Below are 15,744 nucleotides of genomic sequence, written 5' to 3'. Positions count from 1 at the left end.
TTTAATTGTTAGATCATCCCTCATGCCTGGATAATTTCTATTTGTACAGTGATAATTTTGAAAAATATGTATCTGCTACTTAGTGGTAAACTTCTGCATCTGTCAGGAAATTGTCTAGACCTTTTCAAATAAACCAAAAAATAGTAACAGCAAAAGTTGTTACAGACAAATTTACTCTTGATGTAATGCTGTCAAGATTTGTTCCTCCTTTGTTTTTTTTTAAGATCCTCTTCTACGACCCAAGCACTATTATCTGTCCTTCCATATTTCTATATTTGTTCATATCCTGTCTATTTGATTGTAAATAAAATTATAGATTCACTATCTTGGGCCAACATAGGTAAAATTTTGTGTATTTTGAAAAACCTCATATCTTCTCTTACTGACAACTTTGATATTTTAGAGTGTTTTTGCAAAATAAGTATCATTTTTAAAAAGATGACAGCACTTAAATATTGACCAGCATAATCATGAGAAAGTCAACACTAGTTTTTCAAACAGTATCATTATATATCATTTGCCTTAGGACTCGGTACTTTCAAATTAAAAATGTGCTCAGCCATTTGTTTTGAAATGTTGTGTCAGAATAAATAACCTATTAAAGTGGAAAGTTTTATTTGGCTGGGTAGGGCAGACATCTCTTCTGTAGTGACAGATGAATTTCAGTGGATACAGCTTGTCTTCATTGTCATTTCAACTGAATACTGTCCTAGGAATGCATACACACACACATACACACATGAATACACACACATATTTAATGAGACTTAGTGTAAGCTTTTCTTAAGTTTGACTCAAATATTAAAACAGTTAATACAATGAAAGCACAGTGTATTTGTTTAAGATATTCATTTCCTGATTAGTTAGCCTGGATGATACTGGAAAGGCTGCTTATTTCATTGACTTCTGTCCTCTCTGTGTTTTGTTTTGCACTTTTATATTTTTGGTCTAGAGTGTGTTGAAGTGTAGCTGTGAGCATGGATGGAGATGCTTGCAAATGCCCAATATAGATGTTTTTCTTCATTAGTGGGGAATAAATTAATGGCTTATACAGTACAAATGAGTAATTAGAAATATTTACCATTGGCAGTTTGGATTCTTCTTAAATAAATTTAAATCCTCATTTAAAAATATCCCATTTCCTCTCCTCCTGCAGCATAAACAGATCCTTTAAAGTGTAGAACAGACCTAGAAAATCTAAATCAGAAGACAACCATTGGCTATGTGGCCACAATATCATATATGATGCATTTAGATGGCATCTTATAAGCTAACCTAAGATAAAATTTTAAGGTAGAAAATGGTCCTCTTATCTAGGTGAGAAGGCTCCTTTCCTCCTACCTTCTTTATCTTTACACTATTTATCTCTCTTAATGCTTCAGCTTCACTTTAGCCCCTAAATAATTGTAGCAATTATTCTACTGAGGTATGGGCAAGCAATGAACAAAGAGATGAAAATATTTAATTATTTTTTATCTTTATTTATTTATTTATTTATTTATTGAGACAGAGTTTCGTTCTGTCACCCAGGCTGGAGTGCAGTGGCGTGATCTCGGCTCACTGCAAGCTCTGCCTCCCAGGTTCACGCCATTCTCCTGCCTTAGCATCCCGAGTAGCTGGAAGTATAGGCACCCACCTCCACGCTCGGCTAATTTTTTGTGTTTTTGGTAGAGACGGGGTCTCACCATGTTAGCCAGGATGGTCTCGATCTCCTGATCCCATGATCCGCCCGCCTCGGCCTCCCAAAGGGAAATATTTAATTCTTAATGGATAAATTAATAAGAGCTTCATGAGTAACCAAAAATTAAATAAAATCTTAATAATGATTAAGGTAAATGAGGCAAATGAGAATTCCTGGCAGAGTAGACATTGTAGAAAGACAAAAGGTATGAGCAAAAGTAAATTACAGGTAATGGTATTTGGAACATAAGGTGCATGTTAGGGAGATATGGGATGTGAGAATATAAACTTTATAAATGGACAAAAATAAATTTCCCCCACCAGAACTTAAATATAATTATGAGAATGAAATTTTAAAGTTGAGACATATGGAGGAATACTGAGATACTCAAAATGACTTTAAAAGACAAGAACCCCCAGACTATGAGGACTTCATTTTAATCTAATTGAGGGAAATAACTGAGTGCTTCATATGTGATAGACCCTGTGTAGTTTATAAATAATGTTACTTTACTTTATCCCAACAGATGAGAAAGCTGAAGTTTCGGGCAGAGTTAGTATTTGAAAGGAGATACCTGTGATTCTTTAGCTTAAACTGTTCACCACTACTCTAAACTACTTTTCCCAGTGTATTAAGGGGAGAAAAACATGTAGAGAGGGCTAATTTTTAGGGGGAAATAAGTATAGAAACTTCAGAGACCATTACTGGTAATCTTTAGCATAGTAGCAAAACAGTTACATGTTTATTATTATCAATTTCCTGTCTCCAAGCTAAGTGAATTAATTTGCTATAATCAAAAGAAACATGCTGAAATGCCTGTCACTTAAACAAGATGTCATTTATTACTTTTAGCAAGAAAAGCCTGGTTAGAACTAGAGTATCATAATCATCTGTGACAAATATGGTAACCATGATAGATCATTAATTTATTATGTTAGTGAGAAAATAGTAATTCCATTAATCCTATGGGCCAGGTCCTATATTGGGCCTTCTTCTTCCATCCCCTAAAGTTTTTACCATCATTAGTTTATAGCTTCTACTTTTCTAATACTTGTTGCCATCATATCATCTCCATGAAAGCTAGGATTTCTGTGACAGCTTGTTAACTAAACTCTTTGCTTCTATCTTTGGCCCCTTAAATTGTATCCTTCACTCAGAAACCAATGAGTTCATTTTAAAGCATAGTATTCACTTGTCTTAAATTCCTGTAATGACTACACAAGTCTCTCAGAATGAGGGTCAAAATCCTTACATTGGCCTACAAAGTTGTAACAAATCTGACTGCAACCCATAATTGCTTCCTTGACTTAATTTCACATACCCCTCTCGTTATTTTCTATGCTCCAATCACATTAGTATTTTTCTTGCTCTTTTTTGAACACAGCAAATGCAGCAGGTAATGGGAAATAGTGGGTGTCACGGATAATAAAAATTTAATTAGCCTTGAGATAGCATCCTGACAAAGAATATTTTTCCAGTTATAGGGATAAGGACATATCTGAATGCATTAGGCAGTCTTATATGTTAGCAACCAATAAATCTGCAAATGATAGCATTTACTCACTCTGTTAAAGATCTATACATAAACTTACAATACTTTTGGACATGTTTGACATGTTGGAAAACAAAATAGATAAGTGGCTTGAGGTGTTTTTAGTGGAAGTGGGGAGATAAATAAACAGCACATCAGATAGTTTATAGGAAATAACATGGAAAAAGATAATGGAATAGTTGTAGCTGTTGTACACAGAGCAGTAAGGGAGGGCTTTATGGATAAAATGTCATGTGAGGAGAAAACAGAACAATTGAGAATGAGAGATACAGGACTTCTGAAGAAATGGTTTTGCAGATTGATATAATGGCAAGTGTAAAGACCCTGAGGGAGGCACATGCTTAATATCTTCAAACCAGAACAAGGAAGTCGATAAATCTGAAGAACAAACATGGAAAGGGAAAGCATAGGAAATTAATTCTGCAAATGAGCAGAGGCCACGTCGGCAATTTTAAGGGCAATCTCTTTATTATGAGTGAAATAGGGATAGAAAATTTGAAACTACAAAAGTGATATAATTTGAACCAACTTTTAAAAAGTTTGCTCTGGATACTATTTATGAATAGATTGCAGAGAGTCAGGAACAGAAAGAGGAAAACCTAATAACATAGCAAGAAGGACTATTGCAATCATATGAATGAGCATTTGTGGCTCAGATTCCTATTGACACCGTGGGAGTGAAAAATTTTAGATTTTGGATTTTTAATGTGTTGCCAACAGGATCTTCCTGATGGAGTGGTTGTGAAATGCAAGACGAAAAGGTGAGTTAAGAATAACTTTAAGGTTTGTGGCCTTAGCAACTAGAAGAATGGAGTTTTTCTTTATTGAGGTGAGAAAGAAGGAAAAGGCAGATAATTGACCATTATATAAACTTTTAAGGTTGCTCAAGCTCTAAGAGTAGTCTAAATAAAACTCGGAGTCATGACGTGGTCTAAGAAGACTGTAAAGAGAATCTCTCTTTGGTTATATGGATTAACTTCTAGAGATGCTGATCAGGTGTCGCATTGAGTGGGAGACGACATGTAGGACTTTTTATGCCATGTTAAGGGACTATTTAGCCATAAAAAGTATGGAACCCTGTCATTTGCAACAACATGGGTGGAACTGGAGATTATTAAGTGAATTAAGTTAGGCACAGAAAGACAAATAACACATGTTCTCACTTATCTGAGGGATCTAAAAATCAAAACAAACTTATGGATATAGAGAGCATATCCATATATACATATACATATGGGTGCTAGGAGGGAGAGAGGTATGGTTAATGGGTAAAAAAAGAAATAGAAAGAATGAAAAAGACCTACTGTTTGATAGCATAACAGGATAGCTATAGTCAATAATAACTTAATCATATAGTTAAAAATAACCAAAATAATGTAATCGTATTTTTTGTAACATGGTGAGACCCTGTCTCTACTAAAAATACAAAAAATTAGCCCGGCATGTTAGTGGGCACCTGTAGTCCCAGCTACTTGAGAGTCTGAGGCAGGAGAATGGTGTGAACTCAGGAGGTGGAACTTGCAGTAAGCTGAGATCGCGCCACTGCACTCCAGCCTGGGTAACAGAGAGAGACTCTGTCTCAAAAAAAAAAAAAAAAAAAAAAAAAAAGAAAGAAAGAAAAAGAATTAAATATTTTCATCTCCTTGTCTATTGCTTGCCCATACCTCAGTAGAATAATTGCTACAATGATTTAGGAGCTTAAGTTAAGCTGGAACATTAAGAGAGAGAAATAGTGTAAAGATAAAGAAGGTAGGAGGAAAGGAGCCTTCTCACCTAGATAAGAGGACCATTTTCTACCTTAATATTTTATCTTAGGTTAGCTTATAAGATGTCATCTAAATGCACCTACTATGTACCCACAAAAAATTAAAATATTTTGTAGAAAAAACTCCATATGAAAAACAATCAGTATAATTTTGCATCTCTAAATACATTAAATGCATGTATATAGACACAAATGCATGTCTAAATGCATACATATGTAAAGACACATCTACAAACATACACATGTAAATACATGCCAGAAAAGCACTGTAATATGCTATGAACACAAGTACTGTACTGGAATTCAAGTCAGAATGGTGACATTTTGATTCACATTTACCACCTACTTAGCATGGTAAACTTAGTCAATTATTTGACCTTCGTTTCTACATCTGTTAACAAAACGATTACATTTGATGACAGCTTTACATTTCTACAAGTCATACTTTCACATTTTGTTTTCCAGAATATTTTTTGTCACTATAGTACATATTTGACCTATTGTATATTGCCAATATAAGTGAAGCCTAGTTATTACCTTGCATCTTTCTTATCATATTTTTTCTCTTTTATTTAACTTTAGCCTTGGATCAACTGTGCAGTTCTCTTGTGATGAAGATTATGTCCTACAGGGTGCAAAGAGCATCACCTGTCAACGGATAGCTGAAGTTTTTGCTGCTTGGAGTGATCACAGGCCTGTGTGTAAAGGTAACGTTTTATAATAATGCCCTCTGAACACATTTTAATAGTTTAACCTGTATTTCATTGGGTATAAGTTGCAAGTAAGTCTTTGAATTGTAATATAATCTTTAAGGAAAGATTGTGCTGATATATTTGTTGATATTTATAGAAAATCTGCAAAATGTGAATCACTCTGTTAGGTTCCCAAGGAATTTCCAATCTAATAATCATACAACATAGACTGAAGCGTAAAGTGTGTAATATAACACTCTGGAAATATTGTTGGCATTTTTGAAAAATCACAATTACCCTGTCTGTAGACGTATCGATACAGATATTTTAAAGCCGTAATTTCTCCTCCACTTGCATAGTTTGCCATTTGAATTGCTTATGTGTCCCTGTCTACAGTACTTGGTAGCAGTCAAGGTGGAGCACAGGTTCTACAGTTAGTTAATTTAATCTAGAACAAACCATTTAGTTCTCTGGCTTTATATATCACATTACCAATAATTCCAAATAAGATATAAATATATATCTTATATTATCTGCATGTGTGTATATATGTAACATATACATATATGTAAGATATACATATATGTAAGATATACGTATATATATCTTGTCTTGAATTACTGAAGATATATATATGTGTGTGTGCGCGTATGTGTGTACATATATATATATATATAAAAATACCAATATGCCTATGTGTGTGTGTGTGTGTGTATATGTGTGTGTGTGTGTGTGTGTATGTGTGTATATATATATTAGGCAAAATATTGACTGGACAAAACTCATTAAGAACAATTTCAAATATAGAGGAAAATATTATGAAAGGCAAGTGTCATTTTGCACACCTACTTAGAAAATAAAGCAGGACACTAACACAACCAACTGGGATACCTTTTTTTTTTAACATGGGAGTTCAAATGTATTAAAATCATCTGACTTTGTAGTTGAGTTTTAATAAGTAATTCACAGTGAAAAACACATGATTATATGTCAGTTTGACTACCCATAGTGTAAATATCATCATCTTTAGATACTAAAAAAACTAATACAGATATGCCAATATCATTAGACATAAGCATCAGGGTTTGCAAGAACCATATCATTGAGGTCAGTCTGATTGCAAATAGTTCCTGCCAGTAGAATTAAAATCTACACCTCAAATTTCAGTGTCTGTCACTGACTTCTGACAGAGTATAGAAAGAACTATTATCTCATTGAGATAAATCTTTAAAAATATGAATATATTATAATTAAATGATGTTATATCTATATTATTATACTCCTTTTTCACCTTCCGACTGTTTCTTTGCCATCTATTCCACTTGCTTACCTTTTCCTCTTCTTTAACTGCTTGTGACCACTTGTAGGAGCAAACATACAAATTATTTCATTAATTAAACTGTTAATGATCAATTTAACTGCTAATCATGAAAACTAATCTTTCCCCCCTCCTTTATCCTAGCTCCCACTGGCATCACCTTTCCTCAGATGAAATATTTCCACATAAATCAAATAAGACTCCTTCTTTCTAAACTTTGTAAAACTGTGTTTGAAAATGAACACCTCATCATGTCATACTGGCATTTCTGATTGCTTGTTTGTTGTTCTGGTGGTTATCATTTGTAATAATCATGTTTCTGCATTTTTCAGTGTCTCTGTACTCAAATTCTCTCCAGCTGTTCTTCTCTTTAAATAGTATAGTTGTCAAATATATAAAGAAACTTGACCAGTTTACACCCAAGAAATACTGTCTATAAAATTCAAGTATTCCTGTGATATGAGAAAGGCACACTTTTTTATAGCTTAGAAAGAAGCATACAGTATCTCATATTTTCTTATAAAGTGAATAATGAATAATACATTTTGTAAGGGTTACTTTCATGAATGTCATGGCAATAAATAGAACAGTAAAATGTATAAGACTGATTTCTTGTGTCCTTCACTCAAGATGAAATTATAGCCATAAAGAGCAATATAGTGAACATCGTGGCTTCAAAATGATATGTTCCAAATATCCTACTTCAGTGTCACATAAATTAGATATGTGCATTTTTGTTAGCAAAAACGGATGAAAATAGATGACAGATTCAAGAAAAGGAGATTAATGTTAATGTAAGAACGAAATCTCACACCAGAAGTTATAGCCAGATCATGGAATTTAAGATCTACATAAAGTAAGATTGAGACTACAAAGCATCTTTTTTCATTCAAGACTCTCACTTTGATTAAAAAGATGAATCATACTTATGATTGTAAATTGTTCAAAAGCAAAAGTAAGGTGTTATATTACATTGTTATTTTTTATAAACCCCAGGCACAAAGAGCAGCTCTGTACTGACTTGAATTTCAAGAACTATTTGTTGAATATTAATATATGATTGGACTTTTTAGATTGCAAGATACATTATGATGTTATATATATAACATATATTCATATTTATTCAACAATTATTATATAGGAAGTATAAAAAGCACATATTCAATATTCATGTGTTGATATTATTTCATTTAAATTTACATTTTTTTCTGCAGATATTAGACATAGATGCATTTGCTCATTGCATGCGAGGCACATATGTGTGTGGTTTACAAAGTCCATTTTGTTGCTAGAAATTACTGGCTGTGGTAGTGGAAACAGTAATGGAGGGAACATGCTGAAATAGTAATTGAAGTTTTAAAATGACTACTGTGAGTCTGAACAAAGAGTAGTTCTCATGTCTCATGGGTTCTTGGACAGAATAAATATGCTTTTTTCCAGACAACAGCATAAATTGCCGTATCAGTGCACTGCACCTTTGAGAGATTATTAATGTAGTTTCTGTCTGTGTATTGCATGGTTTAGCGATCAAGAAATGGGCATTTTTAAAGGGATTAAAAGTTCACACAGACAGCAAATTATGAATTAACAGAGCAGTTTATAAATTAATATTAATTTTTTTACACAAACAGAGATGATTCTTATTCCATAGATGGGTTATGTATACAAAGTATTTGCCAGTATAAAGTGGTGAAAACAATTATTCCTTTGTTGGAAATGCAGTCGATATCTAAAAGCTGGAGCTTTTGCAAATAAGTAGCCTTATGTGTTGAAGATGTATAGAATGTTCATTTTAGACCTTCCTCATATGTAAAGAAACAGTATGTGGTTGGCATGGATAATTTTGATAATGTGGAAACATTTGAAATAATTAATAATAATAGACTGAAGACAAAAAAGGCAAATTTTAATCTGTTTATTGGGATGGTACCGAGTAATCAAAGTCTGTTAAGTTACAAGGACACAAACCACACATGGGATTAATGAAATGGGTGATTAAGGGAGGATGAGAAAAGAAGACAATGAGATGGAAAAATACTAAAAACAACCATAAAAATCTTGACATCACCTTTTAATTTTTTTATTCAAAAATCATCAAATTGTTATTATTCATTTATTGTTGTACTGATCAATATATTTTTATTCATTCAACAAACACTTTTGAACACGAGTAGGTATTCTAGATTATATACCATATGTGATATAGAGTATACAATAATTTTTATCATTTTGTATTGATTTATAAGGCATAAACACAAAACTAGATAATATATAATAGACTTTTGTTTACAAGTTAGTGCAATCCTCTGCAAAATTCAGATGAGGAAGATTATATCCATGTTTGGAAATGGCCATTGAGATGGAGAAAATAATATGTGGACAGAACTTAGAAATTATTGTGGATATAGGCAGAGGAAGATGGATGTGAAAGTCATTTCAAATGTCAAGAATATATCATAGGCAAAATCACAGTGTGAACTTACACATCTGGGGAATCAGTTGGTCAGTTATATGAAAGGATGTAGAGTGAGATAAAATTTGAGAGGTTATGTTAGGTATCTCCTGGTTTGAAATATGTCTAGAAGCACTCCTAAACCTCCATTCCCATTGTCACTATTCTACAATTCCAGTACTACAACTATCACTTTTCTTTTCATTTAGAGTACAATTTATCCTACATGTTACTGACAGACTAATCCCATCAAAGTCTCGCTTTATGAATGGAGTCCATGTGGTGGTGGTGGGTGTGGTGTTGCTGCAGCAGTTGCTGATTGTTAACTCTTTTGATTTCCAAAATCACCCATAATTTGCCTTTATGCAACTTTGTTTTTTTTTTAACTCGTACCAAAAGTTTATCCCAATGTCTCAATAATAAACAGAATTACCACCTTGATATTCATATATGTCTAGCCTGTTCCTGAATGACCAAGCCAATCTCTCAAGGTCTTGTTCAGTTTTCACCTCCTCTAAAAATTCTTTCCTATTTCAATTTTCCCTTGTCTCCTCATCTTTAAAATTACTTGTAATTACTAACATTTTTACCACACAATATAGCATTTAATCTTATTTTGTTTGGCAATGCTCCCTAATCATTTCATGGGCAATAGACTTGCTTCTTCAACAAAAACCACCTCAAAAAGAACAAAATAATCAATGCCTCTAAAGTGTCTGAATGTTGAATGGATCTGTTTCAGCTGTTGCCAAAGAGGACAGTTATCAATGTGGTCTACCCATCCATTACTGTTGATATAATAAAACAATCTAAATGAGGTTCAATTCCTTTCTTTATAAACAATGGAAAAAATGGGTGTACAGGTTATATGATAGACAAATACTGGTCAACCCTAAGAGCTGCAACCCTCACTAACTCATATTTATTAAAAACCCAGGTTCTTAACTTTTTCAGGATTATTTTACATATGTTACAAGTTACCTCTTACATATTATTCCTCTTCTCAGTGTTTAGCTCGGTGACCCATTGCACCCATGTTTTTGTACATACAGTAGCTGCTAAATAACATTTTAAGAAATATTATAGGAATATTTAATTAATTGTAACAAACAGTTTGAGAAGGTAGTAATAAGATCATCGCAACTAGAGAAAGTTGCTCTAGTAGAAGGCTTCTTGTTATGCAAAAGTAATTAGAAAATTTTGCCCAAGAGCAAATCAGAACCTGCTGAAATTTATCAGCCAGAAATGCATATAGCAGGTGGTTTTCTGTGGTTGTTGTTGACGCCTTCTTAGTTTTGTGGAATAATCTTACAGATGAAATGATGCATAATAAGGATGATATTAGCAATTAATAGAGTGACATATGGTGAAGGAGACAGGCAGATGGTGTAGATACGGAAGTTTATCACACATTAATACTTCTTAGTGGTTTTTTTTTTTTCTAAAACCCATAGTTTGAGGCTTTATTAAACAATTTTGATTAGAAAATAAGCCTTACTAAGCTCTAACAATTAACAGGTTTTACTGATATCATTTATATGTTATTTAATGGAGATTAATAGTGATGCATTTATAGCAACTTAGTAGAAAATAGATCACTTAAAATTCAAAACTACCTGAACAATTAGAAATTTTGCATTTAAAAGGTGCCCTTCCAACAATTGTTTAGAAATACATTCTACACATTTTGCCTAGCTCTCAGATTATTATAAAAATATGCATATAATGAACAAATTCTTGATTCAGTTTTGGTACACAGCAGGAAAATCTCCGCAGATGTCAAAAAGAGCTTTCACTTTCCAACTCAGCATTTTCTAAGAATATGACCTTGTTCATTTGCTTAATCTCTTCTGAACTTCAATTTACTTATATGTAAGTTGATGAAGGATTATTTGTAAGTTGATGAGGGATTATATGGACTACCTTCAGTTGTAAATTCTAAATATTCTGAAGTATATTTACTTCTTCTCTATTGAAACATGTTAAGGATATTCTTAGTTCAATATTCTTATTTACCTTTGAATGCCAAGAATTTGTCTCAGTCCCTAAAACACACAAGCAATAATAATTTTAAAAATGTTTAATAAACTCTCGCTAACAAAATGTTGTTTTATTGCACTATGTTTCGGATATTCATTTTTTTTTTAAGACAGGTTTCAAATTTGTTCAGTGCCAAAACGATGGCTATTGATCATAAAATTGCTTCAAAGTAATTTAGATTCTGCAGATCTTTTATGCTTTATTTACCATTAAAATCTACCTTTGTTTAAAGGTTAAAGATTATTTGTCTTCATGCATTTTTATTATGAAATGCACCCTTGTAATAGTTGAGTTTAAACAATGTATCTTTAGAAAACTGAAGTTGATTATAATGTCATTCTTGACACTGCTATACACTAAGTTATTTTTGAGAGTTTTCAAATGGGAAATAAACATTTTAATTCTTAAAATAAATTAGTAACAATTCTAAATTTTGGAAGAGAAAAATAAAAAAAGAAAACAACTCCTTAACTTTTTGCTAATATAGTTTTAAAAGCCTAAAACTTTGAAATTTAATGGGGATAAAATAGGCTACATCATGCCCAAACAACAAATAACCAAGGGAAAAAAAAAAAAAAAAAAACTGCAATAACCATATTAACAATGAATGCTTTCGCTAAACTAAAAAATCAAGGACTGAAAAAAAATCTAAAATGTAATGTCTTAGTGCAAGGATGAACAAATGTAAATCAGCACAGGGATTGCAATTTTGGAGGAGAAGCTATCTATATAAAAGGAATTTTTGAAAAAATTATTAAAATAAAATAACATTTTGTGTTCATAGTAAACTTATGAAATTTCTCAAAATTCCCCTGTGATGCAGAAAAAATTATTTCCTATATTTTCTGAAAAGATGTGCTACTAGAAAAAAGCATCTTGAAGATCTGTGATGACTTAATAGCCTTTCCACTAATTCTGATCACATAAAATGTTGGAAAACTTAAATATACTAGAGTTAGGATTCCTTTATTTAGCTTCTCCACAGTAAAATCTCACTTTGTTTCAAAATAATAGCTCAGCTAGCTCTGGGAAGGAGGGTTTATAGATAACAGTGATCACACTGTAACCTTTAGAATGTCTGATGCTATGTATATGTACTCAAAATGTATCATTGTACTATGGAAAGTGAAAGAAACAATATAGAAAATGGAAAAAATGATGAAACCTAGAGACCAAAGAGGAGACAAAAGGCATAGGCAGAATATACACAGACATGATTGATGAGAAAGAGATAAATTTTTAGCCTTTAATTTGAATTTATTTGAAATTTTAAAAGTCACTGGTTTTATGCTTGATATGAACTGTCAGAATTTATGACATTTTGGCAGACCTTTCCTTGTATTAAGACATGAAGTATAGTCTTCTGCTTAGTTTGTCTTATAGTAATTTTTGTGGAGCTAGGTAAATAGTGTAAACATCCCAAACAAATAGCAATGCCTGGCACATGGCAGATACTCACTAATACTTGAATGAATAAGTGTTTTGTTTACCACAGTGCTAAACAAAATGTAAGAAGCACAGAACAGAACTGAACAAATTATGCCCTTAAGAAGTTTATGATCTCATTGAAAACACAGTACATTCAAAATAAAACAACCAGAGAACATCCCTAAAGCAACAGAGGCATGGTTGCACAGTCAATATTTGTCATAAAGATAATTCAAAACAAAGGAAAGACAGAAGACAGAAATGATAGTATTACCCTTTGGGAAATACATTTCACTGGACATGAAAATACCACTTAGTCATTTTATCTCCGAGTTTATTATTATTTATATTATTCTCTTATTTTGGAAATCATTTGTTTGTTTAATAACATTGATATTTTGTGGTAATTATTAGGTAAGTGGAGGGAAAAGATGAATTTTTCTCCTCAAAGAGATCAATGGGCTACTCCAGTGGGGAAAACAGCAACGGGAAAGTATGCATTACTGTATATCACAATAAGAGCTACTGCAGAAAAATGAATACGGTGCATTCAGTACAAAGAAGATTAAGGAACCACTCTGCCTAGAAGAGTACACAATTTTTTATAGAAAAGGATAAGCAGGCATTCAAAAAGGACAGACAGAAAGACAGATATAGAGATTGAAAAATGTAAAACATTAAAGATAGAGAGAACTACATGTAAAGACTTAGGATGATGAAAGAAACTGTAGAGGGAGAGAGAGAAAGAAGGGGAGAGAGAGAGGGAAAAAAAGGAGAGAGAGAGGGGGGTGAGTGAAATGTAGAGGAGCATAAACTTATTGAGGATGGGAAAAATCTCTACCTGCAATGAATTTACTCTCAAGGGTGGGGGCCAAAAGTTTTAAAAGTTAATGTATAATTACAATACTTTCTTGTATATTATGTGCTAATAGCTATATAAAAAATGCTCCTCTAAGCCTCCCGGCACATACCTGTTGCTTTCTGTGGACTGTAAGGAACCAGGTTCACACAGCAGAAGGTTTGCAGTGAGCAAGTGGGAATTACCGCTTGAGCTCCACCTCCTGTCACATGAGCAGCGGCATTAGATTCTCATAGGAGCATGAACCCTATTGTGAACTGTGCATGTGAGGGATCTAGGTTGCATGCTCCTTATGAGAATCTAATGATAAATATAATGTGCTTGAATCATCCTGGAACCATACCACTCCTCCCCCAAGTCCATGGAAGGACTGTCTTCCACCAAATCAGTCCCTGGCACCTAAAATATTGGGGACCACTGCTCTAGGGTAATAAAGATCGTTAAGGAAGCTGTCCACAGGAAAAAGTACCTGAGTTGAACCCTGAAGATTCAGTAAACAGGGCTAATGATGAGAACAATGGTGGATGTGCAGATTACACCAGATTGAGGGAGCCCCTTAGGCAAAGGCTTAAAATACCAGGGACCATTATGTTTTAGAAAATGGAGTATGAACATTTTTTTCCCCATATACCTGTTGGCCTTTTGTATGTCTTCCTTTGAGAAATATCTACTCAATCATTTGTCCATTCTTAATTGAGTTGTTTTCTTGCCATTAAATTGTTCTAATTCCTCCTATATTTTGGACATAAGGCCCTTATCAGGTATATGGCTTACAAATAATTTCTCCCACTTCATATGTTGTCTCTTCACCCTGTTGATTGCTTCCTTTGCCGTACAGGAGCTCTTTAGTTTGATGCAATGCCTTTTGTCTATTTTTGCTTTTATTGCCTATGCTTTTGGGGTCATATACAGGGAATCGCTGCCACACTAATGTCAAGAAGCCTTTTCCCTATGTTTTTTTTCTAATAGTTTTACACTTTCAGGTCTTTATTTAACTATTCAATCCATTTGAAATTCATTCTTGTATAAGATATGAAATAAAGGTCCAATTTTCTTCTTCTACATGTGGATATGCAGTTTTCCCAGTATCATTAATTGACATGGTATCACCTCATATCTGTTAGGTTGCCTATTATCAGAAATATAAGAGGTAAGTATCGGTGAGGATATGGAGAAAAGAGAATCTGTATATACTGTTAGTAAGAATGTAAATTAGTACAGCCGTTATGAAAAATAGTATGCAGATTCCTGAAAAAATTAAAAATAGAACTACCATATGATCCAGCAATCCCGCTACTAGATATTTATCCAAAAAAAAAAAAAAAAAATGAAAGCAGTATGTCCAAGACATATCTAGATTCCCATATTCATTGCTGCATTATTCATAGTAGCCAAGATATGTAATCAACCTAAGTGTCCATCAATGGATGACCGAATGAAGAATCATCCATTGTTTTATATATAATGGACATATGTTATGAGATATATATATATAAAATCTCCTTGATTTAAAAAAAATCAAATAATTGAAATAAGCCACTAAAGCAAATATTGCATATTAGATTATCAGATAATAACATACGACAGGAAAGGGAGGTATAAAAGCAATGAATATGCTGAAATGTTGATACTTTTGACAAACGTGAAAAAAATTCATGCTTCGTAAAGGCATGTTTGGTTATTTAATTTTCTTCTTATAATGTTATATCTAATGGATATATCTTATATTTATTTTATATATAAAGGATATATGTTATATTATATAACATATATAATATGTAACATAATTATATATAACAATTAACTAAATATATTATAATATATACATAGTATAATATATAATTATATACATAAGATATAATATATACGTATCAATTAATTAAATATATATTACACATTACATATATACATTACACATAAATACACACACACACACACATATATATATCACAATGGA

General features: G+C 32.6%; 1 protein-coding gene across 6 annotated transcripts in view; it reads left to right on the top strand.

Moving 5' to 3' along the window:
• CSMD3 (CUB and Sushi multiple domains 3) overlaps positions 1-15,744 on the top strand; it is a 1,287,556-nt gene that overhangs the window by 582,814 nt on the left and 688,998 nt on the right. For all 6 annotated transcript variants that reach the window (XM_021942876.2, XM_031650139.1, XM_031650136.1 and 3 more), the window contains one exon: positions 5,581-5,705. In XM_021942876.2, the coding sequence (XP_021798568.2) occupies positions 5,581-5,705 (125 nt within the window). The remainder of the gene's footprint in view (positions 1-5,580; positions 5,706-15,744) is intronic.

The sequence above is a fragment of the Papio anubis genome, chromosome 8 (assembly GCF_008728515.1).
Source record: "Papio anubis isolate 15944 chromosome 8, Panubis1.0, whole genome shotgun sequence".
In the NCBI taxonomy this organism is placed as follows: domain Eukaryota; kingdom Metazoa; phylum Chordata; class Mammalia; order Primates; family Cercopithecidae; genus Papio; species Papio anubis.
Note: the sequence above shows the minus strand (reverse complement) of the source record. Positions and strands in the feature narration are given on the sequence as shown.